The sequence below is a fragment of the Sinocyclocheilus grahami genome, unplaced genomic scaffold (genome assembly GCF_001515645.1).
Source record: "Sinocyclocheilus grahami isolate Dianchi unplaced genomic scaffold, SAMN03320097.WGS_v1.1 scaffold295.1, whole genome shotgun sequence".
Classification (NCBI taxonomy): Eukaryota; Metazoa; Chordata; class Actinopteri; order Cypriniformes; family Cyprinidae; genus Sinocyclocheilus; species Sinocyclocheilus grahami.
In genome coordinates this window covers 1,061,827-1,076,437 of record NW_015505474.1, presented here as the reverse complement: position 1 = coordinate 1,076,437, position 14,611 = coordinate 1,061,827, and the positions used below count along the sequence as shown (strand labels likewise).

Here is a 14,611-nt window from a genome sequence, read left to right as displayed (position 1 = left end):
TGACTCTTAACTTTTATAAAGAATATCTCTTTGGATTTGAGACTTTAGTCTTTGCAACTTTACAGATCTTCTTTATGCACCAAGAGCTTGTAACACTCCAAAGAGAAAGGAAAAATTGAAATCGCATCATATGACCCCTTTAACAGATTTCATGAACTTCACCCTAATGTTTGTGAAAAGGCTGATTAATGTTCATAATTTTCATGTTCACATCACCTAGTCTTATAGAGAAGGGCATGATAGCCTACTGCTGTTTGCTGTGTGGGTGTGTGTATTTCAGGCCTTCTTTCTGTTGTGTTGTCCTCACGACTCTCCTTTGGTCTGGTTGCGTTCTCAGTTGCCCGTCTGAGTTTAAAAGCCCGAGGTGTGATGAGAGAGCTAACCCGTGCGATCACTACTGTCAGAACCAGGGCGTTTGTTCCCTCACCGCCTATAACAAACCTCGCTGCAAGTAGGTCTTCCTGGTTCATCAAATTTACAAAACATTCCAGAACATTCCCACAATCCCATCTGCCGCGGACAGCATGCGTCTTGCCTGTTCGTGGAATGAACACACACAAACATCGCAAACCAACTCGCACAGCTTCCAAGAGCACGTTTCACATTTCGCATTGCACTCCGGTTTTCCGGACACACGCCGCCATTTCTCCGCACCATGCTGTAGGTGTGCGTTTGTTTCATTTGTATGCTTGCCATGACTGGAATTTTTGAATAAGTGTTAGTGGTTATAGTTCTGCATATGCTGAGGACGATGTGTCTTTGATTGCTCTTCTAGTATCCATTATTTATCATCATCTTTTGTTGCAGTATTCATAATTTCCTCTATTCGTTGTCTTTCCATTTTGATGCTCCGTATTTGACATGCATTTTTCTGCCTTTTTTCTCTTTGCTTATGTTTAAACATGCAGGGCACTTTTCACGAATATGGTTCACTGGTGTGCCAAGGTTTTTTTCTCTGCATAAATAAATAAATAAACAAGGAATGACTATTTATGTATGTATTTATTTTTGTTTGTTTTGAACCCTATTACATATGTTTGCTGAACTAATATATAACATCAAATTTGACCCACCATGAAAACCTGCTATATTTAAACATAGAAAAATGTCAGTAGTTTATAAAGTCTTGGCATTGATTATTAAAAAAAATTAAAATCATATATATATATATATACGTATATATACAACATTATTGTTTTAAACTGTTTTATTATTTTATTTATGTTTTAGTATATGAAAATGTTATAATGTTTAATATATTTTATATACCTAATAATTTATATACAGTGGGAGAAATATTTATTTGATCCCCTGCTGATTTTGTAAGTTTGCCCACATACAAAGAAATGTAATTTTTATTTTAGGATTATGTTCACGTATAGAGAAAGAATACCAACCAAAAAAAAAAAAAACACATTATTACAACATTATTGTTTTAAACTGTTTTATTATTTTATTTATGTTTTAGTATATGAAAATGTTATAATGTTTAATATTTTAGGATTATGTTCACATATAGAGAAAGAATACCAACCAAAAAAAAAAAAACACATTATATAAAGGTTAGAAATTGATTTGCATTTCAGTGAGTGAAATAAGTATTTGATCCCCAAGCAAAACATGACTTAGTACTTGGTGCAGAAACCCTTGTTGGAAAGCACTGAGGTAAGGGATCTCAGGAGGGATTTTGATTCACTCCTCTTTACAGATCCTCTCTAAATCCTTAAGGTTTCTTTCGGTCGTTTGGCAACTCGAAGTTTCAGCTCCCTCCACAGATTTTCTATAGGATTGAGGTCTGGAGACTGGCTAGGTCACTCCATGACCTTATTGTGCTTCTTCTTGAGCCATTCCTTTGTTGTCTTGGCGGTATGTTTCGGGTCTTTGTCATGCTGGAAGACCCATCCATGACCCATCTTCAGTGTTCTGGCTGAGGTTCTCGTCCAAGATTTTACAGTACATGGCCCCGTCCATTTGCCCCTCAATGCGGTGAAGTCGTCCTCTACCCTTAGCAGAAAAACAGCCCCAAAGCATAATGTTTCCACCTCCGTGCTTGACTGTAGGGATGGTGTTCTTGGGGTCATAGTCAGCATTTCTCTCCCTCCAAACACGGCAAGTTGAGTTAATGCCAAAGAGCTCAATTTTGGTCTCATCTGACCACAGCACTTTCTCCCAAGCCTTCTCTGAATCATTTAGATGTTCTTTGGCAAACTTTAAACGGGCCTGTACATGTGCCTTCTTGAGTAGTGTGTCCTTGCGGGCGCTGCAGGATTTCAGTCCATTGCGGCGTAGTGTTACCAATGTTTTGCTTGGTGACCGTGGTCCCAACTGCCTTAAGATCATTAACAAGCTCCTGCCGTGTAGTTCGGGGCTGATCCCTCACCTTTCACATGATCATCCTTACCCCATGAGGCGAGATCTTGCACTGAGCTCCAGACCGAGGCCGATTGATGGTTGTTTTGTATTTCTTCCATTTCCGAATAATCGCACCAACAGTTGTTTCCTTCTCACCAAGCTTCTTGCTGATGGTCTTGTAGCTCATTCCAGCCTTGTGTCTCTGACATCCTTTGACAGCTCTTTGGTCTTGCCCATGGTGGTAGGAGAGGTTGGAATGTCTTATACAGATACAGATTGTGTGGACAGATGTCTTATACACCTAACGAGCTGACATTAGGAGTAACTTCTTAAAGTGGCAGGACTAATCTGTGTTCCACATGGGCACATCTGTGGGAGCCAGAATTCTTGCTGTTTGGTAGGGGATCAAATACGTATTTCACTCACTGAAATGCAAATCAATTTCTAACCTTTATATAATGTGTATTTTTCTGGATTTTTTGGTCTGTATTCTGTCTCTATCCATTAAAATAAACCTACCATAAAAATTACAGTCCCTTACTTTCTTTGTAAGTGGGCAGTCTAACCTTTATATTAATGTGTTTTTTCTGGATTTTTTGGTCTGTATTCTGTCTCTATCCATTAAAATAAACCTACCAAAAAAATTACAGTCCCTTACTTTCTTTGTAAGTGGGCAGTATATATATACTGTTTCCTAATCCTTGTAAGGTATCTAAATAGATGTAACAAATCAAAAGGTTAAAAATTAAATCCTGTTTCGTACCATATCCGTGGAAAGTTCCTCAGACATTTTCAAGTATTTAGTTTTATCTAGCAGAATTGTATCTAGCGGGATATATTTCCACCTCAGTGTTTCTCTTCTGGATCTTCTGTCACCTTCTTCAGACAGCAGTGCATCCATGTGCATCCCTCGTGCAGGAAACAGAATCCCTGTCCACAGGAAGTTTGATTAAATATTGTTTTCGACCAGTTTCATTCACGCCACCATCTCTCATAAGTGCATAATCTCTCACGTCAGTGGATTTCTGCTGTGGACGCATGCCGTTTGGATCCAGGAAGCCCCATGTCACACAAACACACACTTTGCATGTGTCTCAAGTTAGAGTAATGCATCCCTTGGGCTGGGTTTTATACCTCCTCCTGTGATTTATCCTGTGTTTATTATTAACATTTGTTTTCATGCTTGTCAAAACAAAACAAAAATCAATAAAAACAAATGATACCATAATAATGAATAAAGGAAACCCAGAGTGAAAAAACAAATTATTGAGGTAAATTAAAACAAAACTGTTATTATTTTATATAAATTGAATCATATGTTGATTTGAAGACGTCAATGCATTGTCAATTTCACCAGCTGTGATATTTGTTTCTGCTTCTCTGTTCATAGGTGTTCTGCAAACTGGTCAGGAACACAGTGCGAAAGACCTGCAACCAAGACCAGCCGTTCAGAAAATGTCAGCGGGAGTGAGTGTCACAAACACACACACACATACACACACACACACACACGTTTCCCAAAAACTTCACAATCACAATTGATTTCAATGGAGTTTGGTGTTAGCACATGCTGCTAATGGCATAAAAGTACCAAAAAATGATTGTAATGCACATAAATGATGGGTAAAAAGTTCTGTTTTGAATTAGATCGTTCTCATATTGAAATATTTTATTTGAACACTTCCCTAGTTCACCATTTTGTATGGTCATTGTAATGCATTCTGGGATTGCCTTATTTAAGCAGGATCATTTTAATTCTGTGTTAGAATTTAGCCAAAACAAGGTATCTCGAAAGTGTTATAATTCTTTAATTGTACGTCAGTTAGTCAGGAGAGAAAATGCAACTGTACTCTTCCCTTCTGTCCGAGTTGGTAGAGACAAACGTTTTCCCCTAGTCGTCAGTCAAGCAGTTCCAGGCAGTTCATTCGTTTCATTTTTGCAGAGAAGCATTGACATTTTAGCCGTGTTAGCTAAGATAGGTTAGCAGTTAGCATCAAGGGTGTGAAAACTTTTTGAATTTAAAGATCCTGGTAAATTGTACTTATTTTGTCTTCTGGAAAATCTCAGTATATTCTGTAGCTTCTGAAGGGCAGTACTCAATTAAAAAATGTACACATTCTGTTCACCACACCCTTACATAAAGCATTCATATTACTTTATGTAAATACAGTGTAATTGAAACACTGTAAAAAGTACATATAGGTTATTTATTTTTTTCTGTTCTTATTTTTATTTTTTTCAGGAAGTATTGCCATAATAGTGCCTCTAGTTCTTCTTGTATGCATTATCACCGCTGTTGCAGTGGGACTCCTTATTTGCAAAAGATGTCGAAGGTAAATATATAAACAAATCTGTAATTAGTTGTATTAGATATCTAATCAGAACATTACACATCTGATTTATTGATAAAATCTTGTAAACCATCTGTGCTTCAGCATTTAGCTTGTGTGCTAAATGTCCCTGTGAAAACTAAACAAAGATAATATGCATTACCCCTTCACAGAGGTAAACAGGTTCAGCGGCAGCCTATGGCCAATGGTAGCTTGAATGTGGAGATTGGGAATCCATCCTATAACATGTACGAAGTTGATAACGACAATCACGTAGACGTGGGAAGCTTTCTTCACCCCAGCTTCACCCTTGACCCTCATAAGGTACTAAATGAGTAGGAATTGTAAGTTCTGAACAACTTTCTGGAATTTTTCTTTTATAAATTCATTCTGCTGGTGTTTCATGAACAAGGTCTATTAAAAACAAATGACCTGCAGGCAACTAGTCCAATGTGACTAAGCAACAGAAAAATTGCTAACGTTTTTAGTTTTAGTTATTTTACTACTTCAGATTTATCCGAAAATGTAAAATGCTGCCTTAAACTTTTTTTTTTTTAGCGTAGGTCTTAATTTAGTTTTAGTAACAATAATAGCTCTGGATACATGAATAAATTTTTCCACATTCAAACAATTCAAATAATAAAGCATAACAAATCATGACTGTAAAATATGTCAGATTCAGTATCCAAAATTGTACTAAAAAGTTCCATAAGATGTGAAAAGTTCTATGTGTCTAAATTCTAAACTGGTTAGTTTTGCTTGGTTTAGTAAAACTGAATATTTCCTTTGTTCTCTTTTATTTAGCCAAAGTCCCACAAGGACATTTGTGACCCTGGAGCACAAAACCAGTCTTAAGTCGCTGGGGTATATTTGTAGCAATAGCCAAAAATACATTGTATGGGTCAAAATGATAGATTTTTCTTTTATGCCAAAAATCATTAGGACATTAAGTAAAGATCATGTTCCATGAAGAAATTTTGTAAATTTCCTACTGTAAATATATAAAAACTTAATTTTTGATTAGTAATATGCATTGCTAAGAACTTCATTTGGGCAACTTTAAAGGCGATTTTCTCAATATTTAGATTTTTTTGCACCCTCAGACTTTCAAATAGTTGTTTCTCATCCAAATAGTGTCCTATCATAACAAACCATACATCAATGGAAAGCTTATTCATTCAGCTTTCAGCTGATGCATAAATCTCAATTTCGAAAAATTGACCCTTATAGTCTTTATGGGACTGATTTCTTTGCCTCAAATCAATTGAGTTCGCAGAACTAGAAGAGTATTCCAGAGTAGCAATTTTAGTTTTAAACTCTTGCTTTATATGTAATTTGGGCTCCAACCAGAATTTGCCCAAATTATTTAGTCTAATTTATGATTTTAATCTGCAAGTTTGTTTATATATACAATGCTTGCAACGGTTTTAGTGCATTCCAGTTAAATGCTGTTGTTTTTCAGGGCTGGTGTGTGAAGTCAAGCGACCAGCGCAATTTGCCCCCCGCGCGCCCACTGACTGCACACACTTTACCCATCCAGAACGTTCCAAAGGAGCTCATTCCAGGACAGGTGGATTCCAGAACTCATTCAAATGAAGCATTTTACGTTCATTAAGAAAGTATAAAACAAACTATAACATAATTGTATGTTTCCAGGCCATGAACTATTCAAACTCCATCTACTCAAAGATGACGTACCATGACGGACAGCACTGTCGAAAGCCAGTCATCAACCTCGACACGAAACGCCATTTACTCCCAAAGAGGCTGGAAACGACGATTCGAGAAACGGCGGCGTAACCTAGCTTTTCCACAACCTGCTTCGTTTTTGTTTTTTATAAAGAGCTGTATAAATATATGAAAAAAAATCAACTTTTTATGTCCAGTCAGGTTAAATCATCTCACTTTGCGTCCCATATATATGTGCTGATTTTCTTTTGAACAGTTTCTTTCTGTTGCAACCAAAATGTCCTTTTATAAATGACAAATGCAGTGTTTTCCTTTGCTTTGTGACTTTGTAAATGCACTACACAAATATGAAAAAAAAAAAGAAACGGACAAAGCTGCTCAATCTCAAAAGGCTTTATATACATTTAAAGATAATTTTATATAGGTTTATTTAACTACACACTATGTATATGTTTTCCTGTTGGTGAAAGGATTGCCAATGCCTAGATATTCCCAAGTTGCCTCTTACATTTAGCAGTATTAGAAAAAAAGAGACACTTATTTAAAAAAATGCATCATATGCTCATCACAGATTTTATTTTTGATATCTCTCATCGATGTTTCTCGCATATGTTTATCTTTAAGTTGACCGGTGTTTCCAGGCGCTTCAAATATGCAGTCAAAACCAAAAGTGAAACCAACCCACGATGGTTTTTGCAACTGTACAACTTGAAAACCATGTTATTTCATTTTCATATCGCAAAATGTCTTTCAGCACTGAAAAGGACTGAAAACGGATTTTATGTCACACAGCCTCACTTTCACTCACTGGTTGTGAAACGACACGCGTGGGACTCTTGTAATGCCATGTTTGATGAAAAAAAAAACACATTCTCTGTGCAAATGTACACAACTAGAGGACAAGGAAAAAAGTTTTATAATTTTATAGTTGATTTGTACGTCCGGTTTGCTTGTATTTTCTGGAAATGTATTAAATGTAGAACTTTTATACAAAACGATGTACACAGTTTACTGGTCCGTCTTCACTTTGGGTTGAAGTGTTTTTAACTACAAAATAAACTAGCTTGATATTGCACTGTGCAATCGTACAGGTTGCTGTTGAATAAGGGGAAATGTAGGACATTTATTATTTAAATACATACAGATACACCTAATGTGATTTTGGACCAAGAACTATGAAATAAAATGTGTTTTCTTGTCATTTTCAATGCGTTTAGTTGTTATTGAAATGTACACTTATTTGCATACCTAATGTAAGAACAATGGCTTATTCATGTTGCGTGTAGAATTATTTTCATTTTCTTCCTTGTTTAACAGGTTTGATCCACTATAATTTCCATTTCAGGAAAAACGGAGGACATTGCCTTACAACAGAAGGTGTGCAAAGCCTCATCAAAGTGACCGAATTACATTGGTGAAGATGTCGTTACCAGAGCAATTTGCGAACAACCTGGAAAAACAGCTCAGAAAAACTCCAGGATTTGGCACGTTGCCATTTACCGTTGTATTAATTGGAGTGGAATTGTTAATGGATCAGGGATTTTCGTGCCCATGTACCCCAGGCCTTAATGCAGTACTGATCACCTTCATCTTTCTTGGACCTGCTCTTCTGGCTCTGACTGTGATGATGTTCATGAGAAGGCCTTGCAGACGTAAATCGCAGAATGTCACAGAGCTTATTTTATTGAGTCTGATTCTGCCTTCATTGTGGATGTTTCTGTTGCTGTTTGAGGGTGAATATGTTGCGTGTGGCGTGGCACACTGGGAAGGAGATTACGTCTTGGATGAAGAGCTCCAGATTAAATGGTGCAAACCCACTGGAATGAATCACGCTGGAGTGAATGGAACAGAACTGCTGGAACTGACCGAAAAAATCATTTTCTACTCGAGGGTGAGTCTACTGTGTTTACACGGTTTATTAAATAGGACCTTCTTTAAAAATGATTCTACGACACTGATGAGATCACACATCAGCTGAATTCTACATTAATGACATATCGTTGATTAATATTACTCAGTGTTGTACTTTACTTTGATTTTTACCACTTAGCATTAACAAAAGCACGTAAAATCACTAATGCTGCAATCATATTTACTATTGTTCAGCGATTTATTGCGTGCTAAATGCAGTCATTTCAGTAGGAATCTATTGGGTGATTTCGCATGAGGATGAAAGATTTTTCTGAAGGAAGTACCAGCAATTGCGAGCCATTAAAATAGTGTTAATATAACTTTTGTAGTTTAATGTCATTTGTGCAATGTAGTCCAATGGCACTAAATGTAAGAAAAAAAGAACACAATTCAGTATGCAAATAACACAAGAAAGAGGACCAATAACAGTTCAGTATGCGATGATCATGATGACCAACATTCTGACAATGTAATGAAAGTCTTTGATTGTTACAGTTCTATAAAATTGCCAATTTTGATAATTTTGAATTTATCTGTGAAACAGTTTGAATGTAGGTTGTACATTAAATCTAATAATTGCAGAATTATGTGGGAAAAGAAGGCATGTTTGAAGAATATGAATACACTCTAAAAATGCTGGGTTAAATACAACCGATGGGTCAAAACAGCCCAATTGCTGGGTTTGTCCCTAGGGTTGTATTTAACCCAGCATTTTTTAGAGTGTACTGTTATTCTGTCTTATCACCATAATAATCTTTTCTTATTTGTTATTAAAGCTTTCAGCTTTAGCTCTACTGTCAGTCCTCTGCATTTCCATCATGACTGCCGTCATTTATAGAGACTGTAAGAACAGAACTTTGGAGAAACGGGATGAACCAACACAACAAACATCTCTCAGCAGCTCAGAAGCGGATGTACAGCATCCGTCTGTCTGAATACAACGTTACGGTTATAAACGGTCATTAATGGAGACTTAAACAAGTTAGACTTTCACAAAGGAGCAACTTTCATTTCTGCTGTGATGCATGTTGTCTTGTTTCTTCACAATAACAAGATGTGTGGTTTACTGCCGTTAGGTGCAGAAAAAGCTTTTCTCATGTGCTCTGTGCCCAGTGCTGCACACTTACTGCCAAATGCAAATGACAATGCATGCCACCTTTGAAAAGTAAAGCATTATGGATGTTATTAAGTTTCTACAAGTTCATGTTCAGTTGTTCACTTATACAGTCATGGTTTGCTTGCATGAAAACACATTTTAGGTGAAAATAGACATTTTACACAAGCTAGTAGAGAAAGCAATAAGATTTATGCAGCACAAATCTGTATAATAGTCCCTTCAATCAAGGAATGTCTAAAGTTTTTGTCTGTATATATTTGCATAGTGGCATTTAGCCACGGTACGAGTCAGATGTGCTTTCGCATGAAGCTACACTCTCCAGTAGCGACTCATTCATACAGTTGGGAGAAAAACACCCGATCATTGTTAAGCCACAGGGCTGGCAAATCTCATGCAATTGACACTGTTCTCATGCCACATGTCTGTTTTCTCACAGAGTAAAAATGCACCCTCAGTTGAAACTGTAATAACAGGATATTGCTAAACAGATTTGGCAGCCTTTCAAGTGAGTATTTCTGGTTGCACAAAAGTTTCTATGTACGATGTGTTTGTAGCATTGATGCCCCATGATGTGAAATTATATTTAGAGTGGCAAGGGGGTGCCATGTAGACTGTGAGGGGTGGCAACACCAAAGCAAACAAGCATTCAATAATCTATCCTTAATGTATAGTATATTATCTAACATCTAAGTAAAAACAAAATACAGCCACAATTACCAATCATCATCACAACACACAGGTGTCAAAAATGGTAGCTGACTTTCAAGTGAAATCAGGCCATCTTACTGTTTAAGCAAGATGTTAAAAATACCCCTCTAAAATGTTTACTGTCATAAGGCATGTAGACGAATCGCATGTCATAGAATGTCAGTTTCAAATGAATGTGAAGATATCATTTGCAACTCAAAACTTTATCTGAAACATTTATCTCAAGGCTCTTTTCATTATTTATTTATTTATTTCTACAATAATGTGGGTAGCCTAATTTATGCTTTTAGTTTAAGTGTTTTATTCGTATATCTCGAAAAAGATTATTACTTTTTATATGGATAGCGATATATTTAATCTAATCTGGCAAGTTGAAAATATGTTTTACTGGTGTCTATAGAAATTCAACATTTAATGATAAGCATTTCACAGATTTCAATGTACACTAATTGCATAAACTATCCTGTTAGTACACTATACTTATACAAATTAACTAATTTATGCATTTATTTCCATTCAAAAGGATTGTAAACTGATAGAAAATGATTCAATCTAAAATATTCCTTATCCTGTGCCTTTCTAGTAAGATTATGGCTACAACATTAACGAAGACTGTTTTATGTACAGTGTGCGTCTTGCTCTGCTTGTAAACAAGACATGCCACCTTTAAAAATTATTTGATACTATATATGAACCAACCTTGCTATAATTCATAATTTATATGAGCTGACCAGCAAGATCGTAAGACCCTCTAACTCCTAGATAACCTTTAAGCTTAAAATAAATGTATTAAGTAAGGAATAATTGACGACAGACCATTGAATTATTAGAAAATAATGCAAATCCACAAATCTGATTGGTTGCCATCAGGCGGTGAAGCCACCGGAAGTGTTCAAGTTCGAGTCATCCGTCGGATTTTTATCATGTTCATCTGATGTTCGCTACTGTAATGTAGATGAATGTAACTTTTTAATACGCGGGGGAAATTCCTGACATTAAACAAATAACCGTTTACACGCTTGGGACGTTTGCATTGTAAGAATATACAGGGATACTTCAGATATAAAAACACTATACTGTGAGGTTTTCTATGAGATTGTATGAGAATACTATAGGGAATACCAATATGGCTTCACTTTTATGATGTTATGAGCAATCCAGCTCTCTATTAGAGATCAGTGAAACAGACACACACTGGCTTGCACAGAAAACGTGGACGCATGGACGCAGGTATTCACACGCATTTAAACTCTCTCTCTCTCTCTCTCTCTCTCTCTCTCTAATTACTGCACTAGTCTGCCATCAATGGATCACCTTCATTGCAAGCTCTAAAATGATGTTTTGGAATTAGCAACGAGGCGTTAATTCTACTATTTATATTTATTATTTTTAAGTACAAAAATCTGACGAATATCTTGAAATTATACTTCTTTTTATATTGTTTTAAATAGAAATTTTAAAAAGCTTATAAACATAAATTTTTGAATTTGACAGATGAAAATTATGCCATTATAAAGGTAAAAAGAAAATACTCCTGTAAGTCACTTTAAGGAGTCAAATGTCACCTCGTATTAGGAAGGCAAATTCTTTATCAGAATTTTTTATTATTGATCAGAAGGTGCTCCTAATTTTTTTAATTAGGAGGATAAGCGGTCCTGACTGAAATTATTCGCTAAAAAATTAAACTAAATCTGCCAGCAGGTGGCGGCAAGTCTGATTTTATCACTGAATCATTCATTCAATTGATTTGTTCGAACGGCTGAATCATTTATGATGATTCTTTATGAACTGACGGAAATCCGTCGTAGCGACAGAACACTTTAATCCCTGCAAAATACAACATGAATGATGTCTTGAGGTGTGTTAACTGTGGTATAAGTGGAATAATTGACTCCGGTCAGTTGAATTATTGGAAAATAATGCACACCAGAAGTGTAACTCTGATTCGCGTTGTGGCTGCATCACCATCGGGTGTGGATTATTTTCTAATAATTCAACGGCCCGTCATCAATTATTCCTTACATAAACTAATGACAGATTTTGTCTTTAAATGTGTGTTCAATTATAATTAGTTTTAAATGCATATTATGTATGTGACCCTGGACCACAAAACCAGTCTTAAGTCGCTTGAGTATAATTGTAGCAATAGCCAAAAATACTTGTCAAAATTATTGATTTTTCTTTTATGCCAAAAATCATTAGGATATTAAGATCATGTTCCATGAAGATATTTTGTAAATATTCTACTGTAAATATATTAAAACTTAATTTTTGATTAGTAATATGCATTACTAAGAACTTCATTTGGACAACTTTAAAGACTTTTATTTAGATTTTTTTGCTCTCCAAGATAAAATGATTTCACAGGTAATTTTTTCAATGGAGAAAAAAGAACAACAACCAGAGTAAGTAAAATCAATATGGTTTCCAATGCAGAATTTGAGTTTTATTGAGAGGTATTCAGTAAATAATTTCCTAAATATTTAGAATTTTATCATAACTACTTTCGTTCAGCTAAAATTGGGAAATTTAACAATCCTGTAAATTTGATCATAGTTTATCATTGTAATATTGTGAAATGGTTGCTGCTAAAAATCAATTTTTAGTTCAACAATACAATACTCATACTGTCTAAAATGTTACCATTAAAAGATGAATAACAATCAATTCAGTCATTGTGTGCTGATGTGAATAATATGTATTTCTTTCTTTTTTTTTATTTATTTTTGCAGGGATTTATTCCAGACAGGAAAAATCAAAAGGGTCGTCAGGCTTAAGTAAGCGTGTTGTGTGTATTAAGATGGATCCTTCAAACTTTATGAATGTGTTAAAATTGCTGTCCAAATCGAATATTAAGTTAGCTGGTCCACTCCTAGCTTTGTTAGTGGGTTTACAGATATTAATGGATGTAAAGTTCTCATGCCCATGCCTTGTTGGGTGGAATACAGCTATATCAGTTTTAATCTTTTTTGTACCTGTTCCCATTGCTATTGTTATAATTCTCCTATTTTTCAAGCTTAGAGCACAGGGCACAAGTGGAACATCTCAAGCACAGGGCAAGTGTGGAACTGAGTGGAATTGTACAACGGTTGTGATTTGTCTGGTTCCATTTGTGGTGTGGTTATGTTTATGTTTAATTGATGGTGATTATATCGCGTGTGCAGCGACAGACTGGAATGGAAAGTATGCCTGTGATGATGAACTACATCCAAATTGTTTGAATTGGTGCAAACCCACTGAATTAAACCAAGGAATAACTGAGACTGAACTATATAACTACACACACATATAGATTACTATATCAAAGGTAAATATCACAGGATTCTCAGCCCATGCACTTTCTTATACTGTCTAAGTTTAAGACTGCACTGTTTTGTTTTTTTCTTTACATATATTTCAGAATTTCCTGAACATAGTTATAAACCCATATAATATGATTAATTTGTCACAGTAAATCAACACAGTATGCGCAGCATATAAGATCAGAGTCTGCAGTAGTCGGCATTCACAGTTTTTGTGACTGCATTTGCACCATTGGCGGATTTGCATGATGCCGGCACAAAAACAATGCAGAGCGCTCATAGGAATTATTATTTTTTTGATTCCCCTGGTTTTCACATTAAATTATTAGAAGGTATATGTCTCCAACATAATTTGAGGTGAAAGAAGAAACATTAAATTATATTACTATGTGACATTAGGAAAACAGGAATAACTCATAGTACATGATATTTACCTTTGATTTATGAATAAACTGGCGATTCAAATCTTTGAGCTCTGCCTCATTTCGCATGTCACCATTGGGTTTACACCACAACCTGTTGAGCTCAACATTAAACACATAAACTCCCTTCCAGTCTGTAATGGCACAAGCAATATAATCACCATCAAGTAACAAGATGATGACCCACATTAAAGATGGCATCAGACAATGTGCTAAAGCTTTAGGCCAGTTCTGCCGAGTATCATTCTCTCTTTGAGAACAATGAAACCAATCATGTTTAAAAGGTCTTAGAATAAGATACATTAAAGCAAAAATAAAAAAAGGAGGACAAACAAAAATAGATGCTGTTAGCCATGTATTCAGATCATGTCTGCATGGGCATACAAAAACTTTTAGATCCATCAACTCCTCAAATCCAATTAACGAAAGATTCATTGGGAAAGAGCTGAAAACAGGAGTTTTTTGTAGAAAAATATGCATTAGATTGACAAGCAATGCCAGGTTCTGAAGGATGTTTGATGATATTTTTGACTGCTTCTCTCTCGCATGGTCTGTGGAAATGTCTGGAGTCCAATCCATGAGATCTTTAAATGGTGGGAAGATCTGCTTAAACGAAGAAGAATATAATTTATCTACATCAGTAGTTGTATAATATAGTTCTGGGGTACAAATATATGCTCCGGAAAGTATCTATTTGAAATGTCCATATTTTAGAAAAGTACCTATTGTATAAAAAAATTATAAACGGAAAAAAAATATGTGAACACTTTGGAATTAGGT

At 35.6% G+C, this 14,611-nt stretch overlaps 2 protein-coding genes across 2 annotated transcripts in view; both read left to right on the top strand.

The window, feature by feature from the left end:
* The window catches only part of lrp1ba (low density lipoprotein receptor-related protein 1Ba), a 286,420-nt gene extending 278,888 nt beyond the window's left edge, over positions 1 to 7,532 (top strand). The window contains exons 75-79 of the mRNA XM_016292960.1: positions 3,743 to 3,819; positions 4,595 to 4,685; positions 4,856 to 5,006; positions 6,145 to 6,252; positions 6,339 to 7,532. Of these exons, the coding sequence (XP_016148446.1) occupies positions 3,743 to 3,819; positions 4,595 to 4,685; positions 4,856 to 5,006; positions 6,145 to 6,252; positions 6,339 to 6,482 (571 nt within the window). The 3' untranslated portion in view covers positions 6,483 to 7,532. The remainder of the gene's footprint in view (positions 1 to 3,742; positions 3,820 to 4,594; positions 4,686 to 4,855; positions 5,007 to 6,144; positions 6,253 to 6,338) is intronic.
* Positions 7,533 to 7,791: 259 nt separating this feature from the next.
* On the top strand, positions 7,792 to 9,217 carry LOC107600958 (uncharacterized). The gene is made up of 2 exons (XM_016292959.1): positions 7,792 to 8,262; positions 9,059 to 9,217. Exons 1-2 carry the CDS (start codon positions 7,792 to 7,794, stop codon positions 9,215 to 9,217), a joined length of 630 nt encoding a protein of 209 aa, XP_016148445.1.
* The last annotated feature ends 5,394 nt before the right edge of the window (positions 9,218 to 14,611 follow it).